Raw genomic sequence first — 15,854 nt, forward strand, 5'->3', positions numbered from 1 at the left:
AGCTCCTGACCCCATGGCCAAGCCGGGGGTCCCCGGGGCGTGAAGGCTCGGTCGCCGTCCCAATGTCTCGCCAGCTCCGTGGAAGCGCGACCACCGGCTTCAACCCCATCCCGGGGCGACGGGCGGCAGCTCCCCGCCGGTGATTCCCGTCCAGCCATCGCTGCGATTCCCCGGGGAAACGGGGCGAAGGCTCCCCAACACCTCCGGAGGCCACCCGGGGGTCCCAGCCCCCTGCCCTCGCGCGTGGTCCTCGGCCCGGCCGCGGGTGGCGATGACGACGTTGACCCACCGGGGCCGCCGCACCGAGGCGGGTGGGAGCGTGGGCAAGAGGGTGGACGGCGAGGAAGAGAGGGACCTGGAGGACGATGACTCCAAAGGCACCCGCCTGACGCTGATGGAGGAGGTGCTGCTCCTGGGACTGAAGGACAAGCAGGTAAAGCGAGGCTGCAGGTCTTAAAGCGAGGCCACGGGTCTTAAAATGAGCAGTTTGTCCAAAAGCGAGGCTGCAGGTCTTCAAGTGAGGCTTTAGGGAAACCCACAGCCTCGTGTGGCAGCCCCGACGGCAGCACAGAGATGCCCCGGCGCCGTTTGCTCTTCGCCAAAACCCTCTTTGAGAAACGATGAGGGCAAGTTTTGAGGGAAGGGGGCAAGGGGACAGAAAGGGGCTGGAGCAGGATGAGCTCCCCGGTGGCTGCCGTTCCCTGCTCGAGCAGCACCAGGGGCGATCGGGGCTCTTGGTTATCAGCCCCCACAGCGGGGCCGGCCCCACTCGGCACCTTTCTGCTTCCTACACGGCAATGCCTGCATTTAGATCCCCTGGGGCACGGCAATACTGCCCCTCCCCTCCGCCAAAATGGGGAAAATGAGGCAAGGGGAGGCTCAGCAGGAGCCCGAGGCACTTCCTGAGGCAGCAACAAGTGCAGAGGGGTGCGAGGTGCCTGTGCTCCCAGCCCCTGGGGCCCCGGTGGTCCTTGAATAATCCTGGGCAGGCACCTTATGCCCCCCAGCCCTGCTCTGGCCGTGGTTTTCTGGCAGGGACGGATGCGGCGGGGGGCTGAGGGCTTGGCAAGCTCAGCAGGGAGTTGCAGGAGAGCGGGGTTACCCGGGGAGCATCACGCAAATAACTTGGGAGCAAATATTTGAGAGCAGCGTGGCACGGCTTCCTTCCTGCCTGGGCTACGTTGAGCATTCTTGGTGTGGTTTACGTATTCCTGGGAATGGCCTTGCAGCCACCAGGAAGTGAGGAGAGCACAAGAGATAAGAGAAGGACTTGTCTTACAATTTCTTCGTTTGTTTTTCGTCCTGTCCTTCCGTGTTTTGCCACCTGAAGGCAAGACGCAGGCAGCAGGCCTCACGGTCCACCCTCATGGTTTGATGAGCAGGGGAAAATTAAAAAATATACTAATGAAAAAGATGATTTTAGCCAAACCCAGTGAGCCCACAATGCAATTTCATTATTTTAAGTACCAGCCTGTCCACGTAGGGGACACTGGCTGCACACCAGCATTCGTGACCAGTCTGATTTCAGGAGCTGATATTACCCAAGGAGCTTTCAATTTCTCTCATTTCAGCCCCCTTAAAATTTCTGGGGTGAAATGTGCCTTCCAGTCCAATGAACCGAAACCGTTGGTAACCTCCATGCCCTTTTTCAGAGAACTGGTTCCTAAAGGGCACGTGCAAAGAAAAAAAAACACCACAGTGCGTCTCCCGTGGAAGGAAATCAGCACGTCTTAGCAAAGACAAGCGTGAAGGGTTGCTTTGTCTTCGCTCACAAGGAAATGAAGAAGGCAAATAAAGGCTTTAATTTATTTTATGACTCCCAGTGCTGAGCAAGCTGAACAACCCGGTGTCCAGATGCGCTGTACAAACAGACACCCTGGGGACAGGAGGTTACCTGTATGGACTATAAAAGCTTCTACGTAGGAGGCCGCAAGCTCTCGGCCTTCCTGTCTTGGGAAGGGCTTCTTGGGTTGCTTTGTCTGTGGTCCCCCAGCTCGGTTAGAGCTGCCCTTTCCCCCCTTCCTCCCCATTTTCTCAAAGAAAAGCTCCAAGGAAAGGGAGCGAGGGCCAGGAACGGGGCACAGCACCCAGCCCCATCCATCCTTCGGGCACAGTGAGTTCGGGGCCATCCTGAATCTCTTCCACTGCAGTTGCAGCCCCGGCCCCTATCTGCCACATGGTGGAGGTGGAGAAGAGGCCATTCCCTTCATTCTGCAGCTGGCTTTTAAGCCTTGGGGCCCCTCATCCGGCCTCCAGACCTTCCCTTCCCAGACTGAGAACCCCATGCAACCAGCAGTCCCTCCAGGACCATGCTTTCCAGCCCCCTGCACCTTCTCAGTGCTATGACCAGCACCATACGGACTCGGGAGCCCCCATTTCTCAGGGCAGGGCTCCAAAAAGACCACTTGATGTGAAACATGTTGAGTTTGGTCTGGCTCAAGTGCTGCCCAGCCCATGGCAGCCCTTTCCATGAAGAAAGGAGTAGAAGGAATGGCCTCAAGTTGCACCAGGGGTGGTTCATGTTGGAAATGAGGAGACATTTCTACACAGTCAGGCACTGGGATGGGTTGTCCAGGGAGGTGGTGGGGTCACCGTCCCTGGGGGTGCTCAAGGAAAGGTTGGACTTGGTGCTTGGGGACATGGTTCAGTGGTGACAGTGGTGGTAGGGGGTGGTTGGACCAGAAGATCTTGGAGATCTTTTCCACCCTTGATGATTCTTTGATTCTGTGAGGGGCTGTTGGGGGTGGGGGTCCCTGGATATGGCGGTGGGGCTCTGGCCGCCTGTCCCCGGCGTCACACGTGTCCCTGTCCCCGCAGGGCTACACCTCCTTCTGGAACGACTGCATCTCCTCTGGCCTGCGCGGCGGCATCCTCATCGAGCTGGCACTGCGGGGCCGCATCCAGCTGGAGCCCCTCACCGCCAGGAAGAAGCGGCTGCTGGACAGAAAGGTGATGGCAGCGATGGGGCCGAAGGGCTGAGGCAGTGCCAAGGGTGCCGGCCATCCTGTGTGTCCCCCACACATGCATACACACGCCCCGCGGTGGCTTTGTGGCGTGCTTCAATGCCTGCCCGCGTCCCAGCCTGATGGCTCCTGGTCCTTTTGGCCTCCCAGGTGCACCTGAAGTCGGACGCTCCAACTGGTGACATCCTGCTGGACGAGACCCTGCGGCACATCAAGGCCACGGAGCCTGCAGAAACGGTGCAGACCTGGATAGAGCTGCTCACGGGTAGGCCCAGCAAGAGGAGGCACAGAGTCATGGTGTGGGTTGCGTTGGGTTGCGTTGGGTTGGGTTGAGTTGAGTTGGGTTGGATTGGGTTGCGTTGGGTTGCGTTGGGTTGGGTTGCGTTGGGTTGCGTTGTTGGGTTGCGTTGGGTTGGATTGGGTTGCGTTGTGTTGGGTTGTGTTGGGTTGCGTTGGGTTGGGTTGGGTTGTGTTGAGTTGAGTTGCGTTGGGTTGCATTGGGTTGGGTTGTGTTGGGTTGGGTTGGTGGGGAGCTCAAAGCCCACCTCATTCCTGCCCCCACCATGGGCACCACTCCTGCCTCCCCAGCCCCATCCAGCCTGGCCTTGGGGGCCCCCCCAGTGATGGGGCACCCACAGCTCCCCCAGGCAGCCTGGGGCTGAGCCAGGCTCCATCCACCCAGCCTCCAACATGGTTTATTTCTCCTCAGGGGAGACCTGGAACCCCTTCAAGCTGCAGTACCAGCTGCGGAACGTGCGCGAGCGCATCGCCAAGAGCTTGGTGGAGAAAGGCATCCTCACCACGGAGAAGCAGAACTTCCTCCTCTTCGACATGACCACGCACCCCGTCAGCAACGCCGCCGAGAAGCAACGCTTGCTCAAGAGGCTGCAGGAAGGCGTGCTGGAGCGCTGGGCGGGCGACCCGCACCGCATGGACCGCAGGACTCTGGCTCTCCTGGTGCTCGCCCACTCCTCGGACGTGCTGGAGAACGCTTTCAGCAGCCTGACGGACGACCGGTACGAGGTGGCGATGAACAGGACCAAGGAGGTCCTTGACGCAGATCCAGAAGTGGAAGCTGCCAAAAACAGAGACACGGAGATGATCTGGGCCATCCTGGCGGCCTTCAACAAGGCTTGAGGCCCCGCAGGGTGGGCGGCGGAGCTTCGCCTGCCTCGGCGTGAGGCCACGGGCTCCCTTGGCACGGGGTGGTGGCGAGCCCAGCTCTCCCCGCAGGGCTGGAGGGGGGCAGGAGCCTCAGGACCGCTGCCAACAGAGGCTGCTGCCCCCAGGGAGCGGAGGTGACGGCCACCGGCGGTGCTGGATGCCTGCTGTGGCAGCACTGAGGCACCCCACTGGCCAAATCGCAATGGGAAGGGGCTCAGACCCCCCTCAGGAACAGCCCGGACCCTCTCCTTCCCCTGCGTGCGATTGCGGGGTGGCCCTGAGCCTTCGGGCTGTGCTGCCCTGCGGCTCTTTTCAAGAAGGGGATGAGCTCACTGTGATTTTTATTTTTTTTTTCCGTTTTAATTATGATTAATTTCCTTCCTCCTCTGCCACTTGGACTCCCCGCCGTGGATGTGAACGTGTTTCTGGGTATTGAAGCCCCATAGCTTGCAGTCGCGGCGGTTCCAACTGCTCCTTCTAATAAAAGGGTTTGGTGGTGGAAGGCAGGTCCTCGGTGCTGCTGGTGCCATGGGGACACCCCAAGCTGGGCTCCCGCACCCCAGGGCTGCTCTGTGAGGCCCGGGGCTGTCCCCAGGGACACAGATCCTCGTGGGCACCTTCTTGGGGTCACCAGGAAAGCAGCGGGTCGGTGCCGGTGCCTGTGGGGAGTGTGGGCAAGGAGCCCGCAGCACAACGGGGCGTCAGGATGGCACAGGACCATGGGGATAATGTAGGGTCATGGGGAAGTTTCAGGGCTATGGAGATGTTGTGGGACTTGAGAACATTATGGGCTGTGGGGACAGTGTGGGACATGGGGACACCGTGGGACATGGGGGCATTGTAGGACATGGCGATAAGGTAGGGCCATGGGGATGTTTCAGGGCTATGGCGTTGTGGAACTTGAGAAAATTATGGGCTGTGGGGACAGTGTGGGACGTGGGGACAGTGTGGGGCATGGGGACCATGCAGGGACATGGGGACAGTGTGGTGCTAAGGGAAACTGGGACATCTGGGGGCTATGGAGACACTGCAGGACATGATAAAATGATGGGCCATGGGATCAGCGCAGGGCCATGGGGACACTGTAGGGCCGTGGGGACGTTATAGGGCCACAAGGCTGTGGCTGGGCCATGGGGACACTGTGGGGCCATGAGGCCAGATCAGGACGATGCCCCAGTGAGGACACTGGGAGCACTGGGGGACACTGGGAGGGGCAATGGGAGTGCTTGGGGACACTGGGGGTGTCAGTGGGGGTGCTTGGGGACACTGGGAGCACTGGAAGTACTGGGAGCACTGGGGGCACTGGGAGCTCTGAGGGCTCCAAGGGGCTTCTGCGGCCCGCCAGGAGGCGCCCGGGCCTGTTCCTGCAGCCGAGCTGAAGCCCCGCCCCTCCCGCCCGCTCATTGGGTCCCCCGCCGCAGTCCTTCTGTCTATTGGTTCTTTCCAGCGTCAATCAAGCTGACGGGGTTCCGCCTTCCCGCTCAAGCTGCCTCACTTCCCATTGGCCCCCCACAGCTCCAGCCGGGACGGCTAGGCCCCGCCCCTCTCCCCGCCCCACGCTGGCGCTGATTGGTTGGAGGTGATGTCAGCGCGCCCTCCTCCCCGCTCCCATTGGACGGCCGCCTGTCCGTCAGACTGCCGAGGCGGCAGGGGGCGGCAGCGGCCATTTTGGAGCAGAGAGCGGGGCCGGGCGGCGCGGAGGCAGCGCGGAGGCAGCGCGGATCCACCGGGGTCGCCGCTCCCCGCCATGGCCGCCCCGCTCGGCACCGGCACCCGCACGGAGGAACCCGGGCAGGAAAAACAGGTGGGAACCCCCTCGGCGAGCCCTCCTGCCTCCCTATTGGCTGGGCAGCGCGTCTATCTTCCCCTCCGGGCTGGCTGATTGCTTGCTGCCGCTGTCCATCTGAGTAACGCCGGCGTCTCATTGGCTGCGCGGCAGGAGGGGGGGAGGAGGGACTTCCGGGAGGGGCGGGGAAAAGGGTAGCTTGTGTGGAGGGGCGCGCGGGGGGTTGTGGGATACTGGGGGTGTGGGGCTGGGGGCCCTCAGACGCCCCTCAGGACCCCCTCAGCCCCCCCCAGGCCCCCTTCAGCCCCTTCTCGTTTTCCAGGATGCGCAGGAGAAGGAGATCGCCCACCCTGAGCGAGCGGAGGAGGCGAAGCTGAAGGCGAAATACCCCAACCTGGGCCAGAAGCCCGGAGGCTCCGATTTCCTGATGAAGAGGCTGCAGAAAGGGGTATTCACGGCCCGGCCGCGGCCTCTGCGGCCTTCCCCAGGCTCTGGGCCTGTGCAAAAGGCAGGGGGGAACGGCAGCAAGTCAGGCAGCTGCACCTCAGCACAAAACCTCACTGTACTCCCTGGAAAAGCAATGAAATCCTCCTCCCAGAGTCATCTGTAGCTGCTGGGGTTGCTGCTGCTGGCTCTCCTTGCAGAGGCTGGGGCAGGAAACACAAATCCCTTTGGAGCTCCCCAGCTCCGAACACGCCGGGGCTTCCACTCCTGCTGACGGCCGTCCCCGCGGCCTCTGCGTGTGCTCTGTCACCGACACAAACGCTGGGGATGTCGGTTTTAGGTGCCAGTTCCTAAAGCAAGCCAAAAAAAAAAAAATAATGAGGGTTACTTCATTGCTTGGCACACAGCTGGCTTTTTTCCCTGCTGGGTTTCGGCTGCAGGATCCTGTCTGCGACCTGCATGGCGCCAGCAGAAGCCCTGCCGCGGGCCAGGCTGTGCTCCCTGGGGCAAAAACCCTGCCTTTGTGCCAGCAGGATGAGCGAAATCAGCTGTTCCTTTCCCCTCGTGGTCTGGTTTTGTGTGCCAACCCTGGCAGCCCCGTAAAGAATCTCAATTCTGGCCCCACACACAGGTCTCGGCCGTGCCCCGCAGCTCGGCTGCGAGTGCTGCAAACCTCTGCAAATTAACTCACCCTCTCTCTCTTCTCTTTTTCAGCAAAAATACTTCGATTCCGGCGACTACAACATGGCCAAGGCGAAGATGAAGAACAAGCAGCTGCCCAGCGCGGGGCCTGACAAGAACCTGGTGACGGGAGACCACATCCCCACGCCGCAGGACCTCCCGCAGAGAAAATCCTCGCTTGTGACCAGCAAGCTGGCCGGGTAGCCTGCGCTCACAGGCTGTTTTATTTTTATTTTTTCCCCTGTTTTTCCTTTTTCTTTTGGTTAATTGGATTGAACTTCACTCTACTGTAGGGCTGGGAGCACCAGAATCCACGTAGTTTATGAGTATTTACAGCAAACACACACCAAACCCTAGGAGAGGTGTCGGAGGCTGGTTTGCTGCCTTCGTTTTCACCCCGTTGGGAACCATCCCTGCTTGCAGAGAGGATTTTTTTGATTGATTTTTTTTTTTTCTCCCCTCTTGCCTTTTTGTTTCAGGCTTGATAAACAAAACGAGGGCAGCGCCGTGGCTGCAGCCTGCGGGGCGCCACGTGCTCAGCATGCGGTCGTAGTAGGGTCAGCAAAAGGGCCCCGAGGGCTGCGCTGATCCCATCCCGAGCTCTGTCCCCGTTCCAGAGGCGAGGGGAGGGCGAGCGGACGCCGTTGGCTTTAGGGATTCCCCTTTGGGACAGGAGAGAAACCGCAGGAGGGAGGCAGCGGGCGGCACAGGTACGGCTTCCCTCGGGCATGTGCCGAGCACCGGCACCACCGGGGCTGCTCTCGACGCCCACATTTGCTGCTGGGGGGTCTGGAGAGACCCCAAACGAGGGGATTTCCCCTCTGTGGGGACGAGGAGCGGAGTGGGGACAGGCGAGCCACGTCCTCGGCTCCCCTCCGGTCCCTGCGTGGCCCGGTCAGGGCAGCAGCTGCGCAGCCTCCTCGTGCTCCGCCGCCTGTCCCAGCTGTGTTTGTAAATAGATAACGAATCGTATATATAAAAATATATCTAATTTTGTACTTCTTCATCTCCCCTCTTTTCTAGCGTGCCGCGCTTGTAAAAAAAAAAATAAATAAATAAAATGGGGAAGGAAGAAAAAAAGGCAAGGTAGGGAAAAAGGCAAAGTGGGGGCAGGGAGGGGACAGCTCGGCCACCACGACTTCCCCCAGAGCAGGAGGAGGAAGCGACGGTGACGCCAGAGGATGAGAAGCAGCCAGAGCAGCTCCGGAACATGACTGCGGCGTGGAGTGGGGTCACGTCCCTGCGTCAGGGTGTCCTGGGGCATTTTTGGGGGCTCCTGTGGGGTTTCTTTGAGGCAGGAGGGGCTGAGGGAGCTGAGCGCTAAGGGGGGGGCAGGTGAAAAACTTGTGGGGTTTCAGCGGGTTGGCTGAGCAAGGCTTGGCCGTAATTCATCCCCCTTCTTTGGGGGGGGGCTGAAACACCCCTGTACCCCCCCGTAGGGTACTGGGGGCCATTTGGGACACCCAGACCTGTCCCTTTTTGCCGAGCTGCCCCATTAACATGACATTAATCAGCTGAGCAGCCCGGGGGGGCACCGGGAGGGGCATTTTCCCCCTCCAGCCTTCCAAACGAGCACCGGCCCCGTCTCGGGGTTGTGCACCGGGCGTTCCCAGTGCCCCCCACTCCCTGTTTCCCCCCCCTTTTGGCCTTTTTTTACGATCCCCACCCCAAAGCCGGGGCCGGGACGCGCTGTTCCAGCCGGGTTTGTTTGTGCCGCGGAGCTTGGCACCGCCGGGCGCTGCCGGAACAAACCCAGCTCGCCTCCCGCTGCTCCCGCTGCCAAGAATTCGCTTCCCCCACAAGGACGCGTTCCCTGGGGCCGCGGGAAGGGGTTTTGGGGTTGGGATTTGCCTCGCCGGCCCCCGGAGCAGCCCCGTCCTGCTGCTTATGGGGTCAAAGGGGAGGCAGCGATGGGGTTGGGGTGTGTGGGGTGGATGCACGTCCCCGATTCTTTGACGATTTGGGGCAAAAGTGCGTCAGGGCAGTGGGGACAAGGCGTAACCGCAGCTTCCTCCTCCACTGTCCCCGCCTGACACTCGGGGTGATGACTTGGGGACTTGGCAGCGCTTTGGGGCCCCCAAAACCCCGGGGTTCTTGGCGTTGGCAGCTCCTCGGGCTCCTCGCTGCCCCACCTGGAGGAGAAAACCCCATCCCAGGGGCTCTTGGGGTTTCCTCCCCACACCTTTTATCCCCCGTGGAGTTTCCCCCATCCCGCAGTGGGGTCGGGCAGGGATTCCCCCGGCCCTTTTTTGGGGGGGCTGGTGGCTTTCCTCGCCACCCCAAGGAACCGGGACGCAGCCCCGTGCCCGGTGTCCCGCTTTCGTCACGTCGTGGTGACGCCGGGGCTGACGTTGCCCTGAGGATGCCGGTGGCCTTTGGACGGGGTGGCAGCGGGGCACGGCCTCACCTCCCCAAGGGGGGCACGATATGGGGGCGAATTTTGGCCCCCGTTTGCAGCATCGTGCCCCCCTTCAGGCAGAAAATCCCATTGAGGATTTTGGGGTGTGTGGGGGGGAGCCCCAAAGCCCCTCAGTTGCGTGGATTCACAGCGGGATGGGGACACCGGGGACAAAGGGGCACTGGGGATGGGGTCACGGGGACATAGGGCACCAGGGATGGGGTTTATGGGGACAAGGGGACACCAGGGATGGGGACATGAGAGAAGAGGGGATAATGGGGACAAGGGGGCACCAGGGATGGGGATGTCAGGGGTGTGGGGGCACTGGGGATGGGGGGGCACCGGGGATGGGGGATAATGGGGATGAGGGGACACTGGGGATGGGGACGTGAGGGGTGTGGGGATAACGGGGATGGGGAATAATGGGGACAAGGGTCACCAGGGATGGGGATATCAGGGGTATGGGGGCACTGGGGATGTGGGGGCACCGGGGATGGGGATAATGGGAACGAGGGAGGTGTGGGGACACCAGGGATGGGGACATGAGGGAAGTGGGGCTAACAGGGATGGGGGCTAACGGGGATGGGGGCTAACGGGGACATCGGGCACTGGGGACGGGGGTAACGGGGACATGAGAGAAGTGGGGATAATGGGGGTGGGGGTAATGGGGATATCAGGGGTGTGGGGACACCAGGGGTGTGGGGGCACTGGGGATGGGGGTAATGGGGGCAAGGGGGGTGTGGGGACAGCAGGGACGTGCGGGTGCTGGGGATGGGGGCGCTGGGGGTGGGGGATAACGGGGACGAGGGGGGCACTGGGGCTGGGGACATGAGGGAAATGGGGATAAGGGGAATAGGGGATAACGGGGGTGTGGGGGCAGCGGGGGTGGGGACACGAGGGCTGTGGGGACACCGGGACTGTGCGTGTCCGGGGGGGGGGGCACGGGCAGAGCCCAGCACCCACGTGGCGCCTCCCCCGTCCCTTTCTCCTCCGACCCCATTCGGGGGTCCCCAAACCCCCCCCGGTGCCCACCCCAACCCCCACCCCCAACCCCTCCCGGGGGGCTGAGGACGTGGCGGGGGGGGCGGGGGGGGGGGGGAGCGGGGCCGTGACAAGAGAACGGGGAGGGCGGAGGGGGGGGGGGGAGGGGAACCAGGATCCGGCCCCGGGAGGCGGAGCCCGGCCGGAAGCGGAACCGGCTTCGCCCCCCCCCCGTCCCCACCCCCCCGTTGGCGTCACGGCTCCCATATAAGCGGCCTCCTCCCGCCCTCCCGGCCCCGCTCCTCGAAGCCGTTTGGCCGCTGCCCGGTGTAGGGGGGGGGGGGGGGCGGCTTCTCCGGTAGGCGCCATGTTCGCCCTGCCGCGCAACGCCCTCATCGGCTTCAACCTCTACTGCGGCGGCGGCACCGGGCCCGGAGGAGGAGGAGGAGGAGGAGGGGGAGGCCCGGTCTCAACGGGGGGGGCCCCGGCCCCGCCGTCCCCCCCCCCCTCCCCCTCCTCCTCCTCCTCCTCCTCTCCCCCTTCCCCTCACGCCGCCGCCGCCGCCGCCCCCCCCCGCTCCCGGTTCCCGGCGGCTCGCGGCGCCCCCTGCTCGCTGCTGATTGGCTCCGCCGCCGCTCCTCGCTCGCTGATTGGCTCCGCCGCTCCCCGGTCGCCGCCGTTGTGGAGCCCCGAGGAGGAGCTGGACGGCTGCGAGCCCGAGGCCGAGCTGGGAGGGCCCGGAGGAGGAGGAGGAGATGGGGGGGGGTCTCTACCGGGGACCCCCCCAGAGTTACCCGCGGATGAGCTGAGGCAGGACTCGTTGGAATTGATCCTCCGGTATCTCCGGGAAGCGGCGGGGGAAACGGAACCGGGCTTGAAAAAGTTTTTTCCGGGCCTTTTGGGAAGGCCCGGGGGGGCGGGGGACGGAGTGATGGAGAAAGCGCTGGAAACGCTGAGGAGGGTGGGGGACGGAGTCCTGGAGAAACACGAGCTGGCCTTCCAAGGTGAGTTACCGGGGCTTAACGGGGGTTTACCGGGGTCTACCGGGGGTTAACGGGGTTTAACGGGGGTCTACTGGGGCCTACAGGGGGTTAACGGGGGTCTACCGGGGTTTAACGGGGGTCTACTGGGCTCTACCGGGGCTTAACTGGGGTCTACCGGGGGTTACCGCGGTTTAACGGGGGTCTGCTGGGGCCTACAGGGGGTTAACGGGGCTCTACCGGGGTTTAACGGGGGTTAACGGGGGTCTACCGGGGGCTGGGAGGGTCCCCCCGGAGCCCAGCGCGTTAAAAACGGCCAAAAACGAAAGTGAACTTTGCCCGAAATGGGGGGGGTTGGAAACTGGCCGGGGCTGCAGGGCGCTGATAACCCGGTTACCGATTAAACGGGGCGCGCCCGCGCTCCTGGCCCCGAGCCCGGTGGTTTTACCGGAATCCACCCCAAAAAATTCCACCCCCATCCCACTCAGCCGGTCCCGAAATAGACCCCAAAAAACTCAGCCCCGGTGGTCCCGGGTGAGCAGGTGGCGGAGGTGTTGGTAACCCCTCGTCCATGGGGAGAAGGGGGGGAAATTGGGCAAATTTGGGGTGTTTTGCTGCAGTTCGTGGGCTAGTTTTTAGGGAGTGGTGAGAATGGGTAATTTTGGGCGGGTTTCCTGGAATTCTGGGGGTGAGGTTTTTTTGGGGAGAAGTGGAAATTTCGGAGAGGCTTCCCAGAACTCGGACGCAAGTTTCTGAGGGGAGCGGCGAGAACGGGGAAATTTGGGCTGGTTTCTGGGAACTTGGAGGCGAGTTTTGGGGGAGCGGTGAGAATGGGTCTTTTTGGGTCAGTTTTGTGGATTTTAGAAGTGAGCAATTCGGGGACTGGAAAAAAAAAAACGACCAAAAGGGGCCAGTTTTGCTTAACTTGGAGAAAATCTTAGGGATGGAGGAGATTGGACCATTTTGGGCTGGTTTTGTGGAATTTGGAGGCGAGTCCTTGGGGACCGGGCAGAATTGACCATTTTGGGGTGGTTTCGTGGAACTCGGATGTGAATTCTTGGAGGCCTTTGAGAACTGCCCATTTTGGGTCAGTTTTGTGGAACTCGGAAGTGAGCCCTTGGATGGGGAAGAACCGACCATTTTGGGCTGGTTTCACGTAGCTCAGAAGTGAAACTTTTTAAGCCCAGCAAGAACCAAGCGTTTTGGGTCCTTTTAACATAACTCAGCCATAAATCCTCAGGGACCGGTGAGATCTGACCGTTTGGGGTCAGTTTTGTGGAAATCGGAGGCGAGTTCTCAGGGACCAGCGAGAATTGACCATTTTGGGTCAGTTCCATGGAATTCAGAGGCGAGTCCCCGGGGAGCGGTGGGAACTGCCCATTTTGGGTCAGTTTTGTGGAACTCGGAAGCGAGCCCCCGGGGACGGGGCGGAACCGACCATTTTGGGGCTGCTTTCCCAGAACCCAGCAGCGGGATTTTTTTCAGACCAGCACGTACCAACCCTTTGGGGTCAGCTCCACGGGGACGGGGGAGATTTGACCATTTTGGGCTGGTTTCACCCAACTCAGAAGCGAGCTCCCGAGCCAGCTGGCGGCGAGACGCCGCCCCTGCCGCAGCAGGATGTTGCACTTTTAAAAAATGCAAAGGGTTTCGAGCCGGCCCCCACCCCTTCCCTCATCGCCCTGCTGGGCGAGATTTTTGGGGTTTCACCACCCCGGCCAAATTTTTGGGGTGCTGGCAAGGAAACCACGCTCAGGGGGGCGAAGGGGGGAGCGCGGGGGTCACCGGGAGCTGGCCGTTGAGGACTGGGGACGTTCCCTTCGTGCGTGCAGAAAAGGAACTGGCTGCAGGGAGGCTTCCTGCGGCTTTGAGCAATAACAAGCGCTGCCTTTCGGTTTCGGAAGGGTTTGTTTGCTTATTCATGAGGGAGGGGGGCACCGCAGGTCGCGCCGGGGAATTTTTGTGGTTCCGCTCGCTGCACCCACCTTCACGCCGGTGCCAAGCCTCAGGGCCGGCCCCCCAGATCCCTCATGGGGTGTGGGGGGGAATAACTAGAAGTTTTTTTTTTTTTTCTGCCTGTTTTGCCTTTTTTTTGCGAGTCTCTGAGCCAGCCTCTCTTGCAGGAATGCTTCGGAAGCTGGAAATCAAGAAGGAGGAAGACCTGCAGGCCGTGGGTGAGGTGGCGGCCCACCTCTTCAGCGACGGGGTGACCAACTGGGGGCGCGTCGTCACCCTCATCTCCTTCGGCGCCTTCGTCGCCAGGCACCTGAAAAGCGTCAAGCAGGAGAAAAGCATCGGCTCCCTGGCCAGGATCATCACGGACGCCCTCGTCTCGTCCAAGCGCGAGTGGCTCGTGAGCCAGGGAGGCTGGGTGAGTCACGCCGCCCGGCCCCAGCCCCGCCAGCCTTTGATTTATTTATTATTTCTTTCGGAACAATCCGATCTTTTCCTATTGCCCTCGCCCCCGCCGGGTGACAGCCGCGTGTGTCAGCGGAACGCGGGATGAGTCACAGTTCCAGTTAAAACCACAGCCAGGGCACCGGGGAGGCAGCAACGCCTTTCCCCTAGCTGCTCGGGGCGGCCCTGACCCCAAAACGCAGCCCTACACCCGGGAGGAGGCGGTGGCGGCCCCAAAACGAAGCCGTGCGGGGTTCCCCGTGGCTGTGGCGGCTCCGGGAGTGCCGTGGCAGGGAGGTGACGGTGCCTTGTTGCCTTCTGTTCCCCCCCCCAGGAGGGTTTCGTCGACTTTTTCCGAGTGGAAGACCTGGAAGGCAGCATCAGGAACGTGCTGATGGCGTTCGCGGGAGTGGCAGGACTGGGAGCGAGCTTGGCCTACATGATCCGGTGAACCCCCGGCACGCCGCAGAGGTGCGGAACTCTGGGTGGCCCGGCTCTGCGTCGTGGAGCTGGCGAGCTTCCTCCTGCGGGCGTATTTCTGAAGCTGAGACTCGAGCGACCCCCCAGGAGAACCCCCAGGCCTCCCCCGAGCAATCCTTTCCTCCGAAGGAAGGCGTGCGCCGGTCGGATTGCGAGGGGACCCATGAGGATTATCGCTTTTGGGAGCAGAAAGCGGGAGAAGTTTGGTCGACGGGCTCGGTTTGAGAGCCCGAGTGGACTGCTTCGGTTTTACCCCGGAGTTTTTAGCCTCGCCCGGACTGAAGCCCTCTTGGGTTTGGCTTGGTGGGAGCGAGATATTCAGAGCTTGGCGCTCCTGGGGAGAGCAGCTCCTCTGTCAGAGCTTCGAGTGCGAGCCCGGCGCCGCCTCGGGAAGGAGCGGAGCCACCCCGGGGCTGGCAGCAGGTGGCAGGGAGGCGGCGGAGCGGGGCCGGCGCGGCGCGGTGACCGCAGGCAGCTGCTGCCCCGTCTGACTGCTCTCGCTGCGCCACAGGCAGGTTAAAAATAGGGAGTGCACTTTGTGGGTATTTACAAAAAACACAACAAAACAACAACAAAAAAAAAGAGCCATGGGGCGGAGAAAGCTGTAAAGAAGCTGTAAATACTTCCAAGCTGTAGGATATGTACATTTTTTTACCGAGCTAGCAGTGCAGAGGCAGGGGGGTTGAGCGTGATGGAGCTGCTTACGGGCACGCCGTGCTTCATCCCTCGTGTGGTTGTAGCAAAGCCTTCGGCCTCGACGCCGAGTGAGCTCTTCAGAGATGCACCCGAGCCAAATTGCCAAGGAGCAGCAGCCTGGGGGGGCTCGCGTTGTGCCCACAGCTTGCTGGCGACACTTGGTGTTCCTGTTTATTTTTATCTCCCTTTTTTTTTTGGGGTTTTCTAGCTCCTTCGAGTAGATGGGGAAGTTGGTATCAGTTCCTTCCTTCTCTCCCCTCTAATCTTGATCCCGTAAGCAGGGAGTGGAGCGAAGCTGGTATTTGAATGTGAATGTTCTGCAGCAGAATCCAAAACCCGGTGCCTCCACCAGGGCCAGCCCCAGCCGTGGATCGGTCGGGCCCTGGGGCAGCTCAGCCTCGCAGAACGGGGCCCTGAGCAAGTGAGAGGGGAGAGAAGGTGCCTACGGTGCTTGACCTGCAGCCTGAGCGATGCCTCACGCAACCGTGAGCGGGGAGCTGGAGGGCAGCGCTCGCCAGGCCTGCTTGTGTGCTGAGCAAGCACTTAGTTCTGCCAATAAATGTTTTCTGTTCGATCCCCTGGCATGGAACTTGCCCTTTCCTGGGAAAGGAGCGGGGTGTGCGAGCAGAGCAAGGGCCTTCACTGCTCCTCTGCTGTAAGGGAGCTCGGCTGCTGCTGCCCTGGGGATCCCCTTGGCAGAAAACCACCCCCCAGGACCCTGCCTTTGCTTCTCGAGGCCTTCCCCAGCTGGGAACTTCCTCGGAGGTGGGGAAAATCCACGAGCGGCTGCCTCTGAGAGCTGCTGGGGTGGTGGAGGAGCTGCAGCCGCCTGGCTGTGGCCACGCTGGACTCGGGCTGGGGGCTCAGCGGCGGCTGCCTCGGTT

The 15,854-nt window shown here is 61.8% G+C and overlaps 3 protein-coding genes across 3 annotated transcripts; all 3 read left to right on the forward strand.

Moving 5' to 3' along the window:
* Window positions 1–268: 268 nt before the first annotated feature.
* GOLPH3L (golgi phosphoprotein 3 like) lies at window positions 269–4,203 on the forward strand. Its single transcript, XM_032204636.1, has 4 exons — window positions 269–433; window positions 2,818–2,949; window positions 3,114–3,228; window positions 3,673–4,203. The coding sequence occupies exons 1-4, from the start codon at window positions 272–274 to the stop codon at window positions 4,098–4,100; spliced, it is 837 nt and encodes a 278-aa protein (XP_032060527.1). The 5' UTR covers window positions 269–271; the 3' UTR covers window positions 4,101–4,203.
* Window positions 4,204–5,777: 1,574 nt separating this feature from the next.
* On the forward strand, window positions 5,778–8,040 carry ENSA (endosulfine alpha). The gene is made up of 3 exons (XM_032204635.1): window positions 5,778–5,931; window positions 6,236–6,361; window positions 7,072–8,040. The coding sequence occupies exons 1-3, from the start codon at window positions 5,875–5,877 to the stop codon at window positions 7,240–7,242; spliced, it is 354 nt and encodes a 117-aa protein (XP_032060526.1). The 5' UTR covers window positions 5,778–5,874; the 3' UTR covers window positions 7,243–8,040.
* A 2,691-nt stretch (window positions 8,041–10,731) lies between these two features.
* On the forward strand, window positions 10,732–15,552 carry MCL1 (MCL1 apoptosis regulator, BCL2 family member). Its single transcript, XM_032204621.1, has 3 exons — window positions 10,732–11,421; window positions 13,521–13,768; window positions 14,129–15,552. Exons 1-3 carry the CDS (start codon window positions 10,785–10,787, stop codon window positions 14,243–14,245), a joined length of 1,002 nt encoding a protein of 333 aa, XP_032060512.1. The 5' UTR covers window positions 10,732–10,784; the 3' UTR covers window positions 14,246–15,552.
* Window positions 15,553–15,854: the final 302 nt, after the last annotated feature.

This window comes from Aythya fuligula, chromosome 28 (genome assembly GCF_009819795.1).
Source record: "Aythya fuligula isolate bAytFul2 chromosome 28, bAytFul2.pri, whole genome shotgun sequence".
NCBI classification, from domain to species: Eukaryota; Metazoa; Chordata; class Aves; order Anseriformes; family Anatidae; genus Aythya; species Aythya fuligula.

What these genes read in the sequence shown, in the direction of transcription:
- GOLPH3L (XM_032204636.1), top strand. Translation starts at nt 272, where the DNA reads ATGACGACGTTGACCCACCGGGGCCGCCGCACCGAGGCGGGTGGGAGC. An exon ending in TGGGACTGAAGGACAAGCAG is followed by an intron (nt 434 to 2,817) that starts GTAAAGCGAGGC and finishes CTGTCCCCGCAG; the next exon opens with GGCTACACCTCCTTCTGGAA. An exon ending in CTGGATAGAGCTGCTCACGG is followed by an intron (nt 3,229 to 3,672) that starts GTAGGCCCAGCA and finishes ATTTCTCCTCAG; the next exon opens with GGGAGACCTGGAACCCCTTC.
- ENSA (XM_032204635.1), top strand. Translation starts at nt 5,875, where the DNA reads ATGGCCGCCCCGCTCGGCACCGGCACCCGCACGGAGGAACCCGGGCAG. An exon ending in AACCCGGGCAGGAAAAACAG is followed by an intron (nt 5,932 to 6,235) that starts GTGGGAACCCCC and finishes CTCGTTTTCCAG; the next exon opens with GATGCGCAGGAGAAGGAGAT. An exon ending in TGAAGAGGCTGCAGAAAGGG is followed by an intron (nt 6,362 to 7,071) that starts GTATTCACGGCC and finishes TCTCTTTTTCAG; the next exon opens with CAAAAATACTTCGATTCCGG.
- MCL1 (XM_032204621.1), top strand. Translation starts at nt 10,785, where the DNA reads ATGTTCGCCCTGCCGCGCAACGCCCTCATCGGCTTCAACCTCTACTGC. An exon ending in ACACGAGCTGGCCTTCCAAG is followed by an intron (nt 11,422 to 13,520) that starts GTGAGTTACCGG and finishes CCTCTCTTGCAG; the next exon opens with GAATGCTTCGGAAGCTGGAA. An exon ending in TCGTGAGCCAGGGAGGCTGG is followed by an intron (nt 13,769 to 14,128) that starts GTGAGTCACGCC and finishes TCCCCCCCCCAG; the next exon opens with GAGGGTTTCGTCGACTTTTT.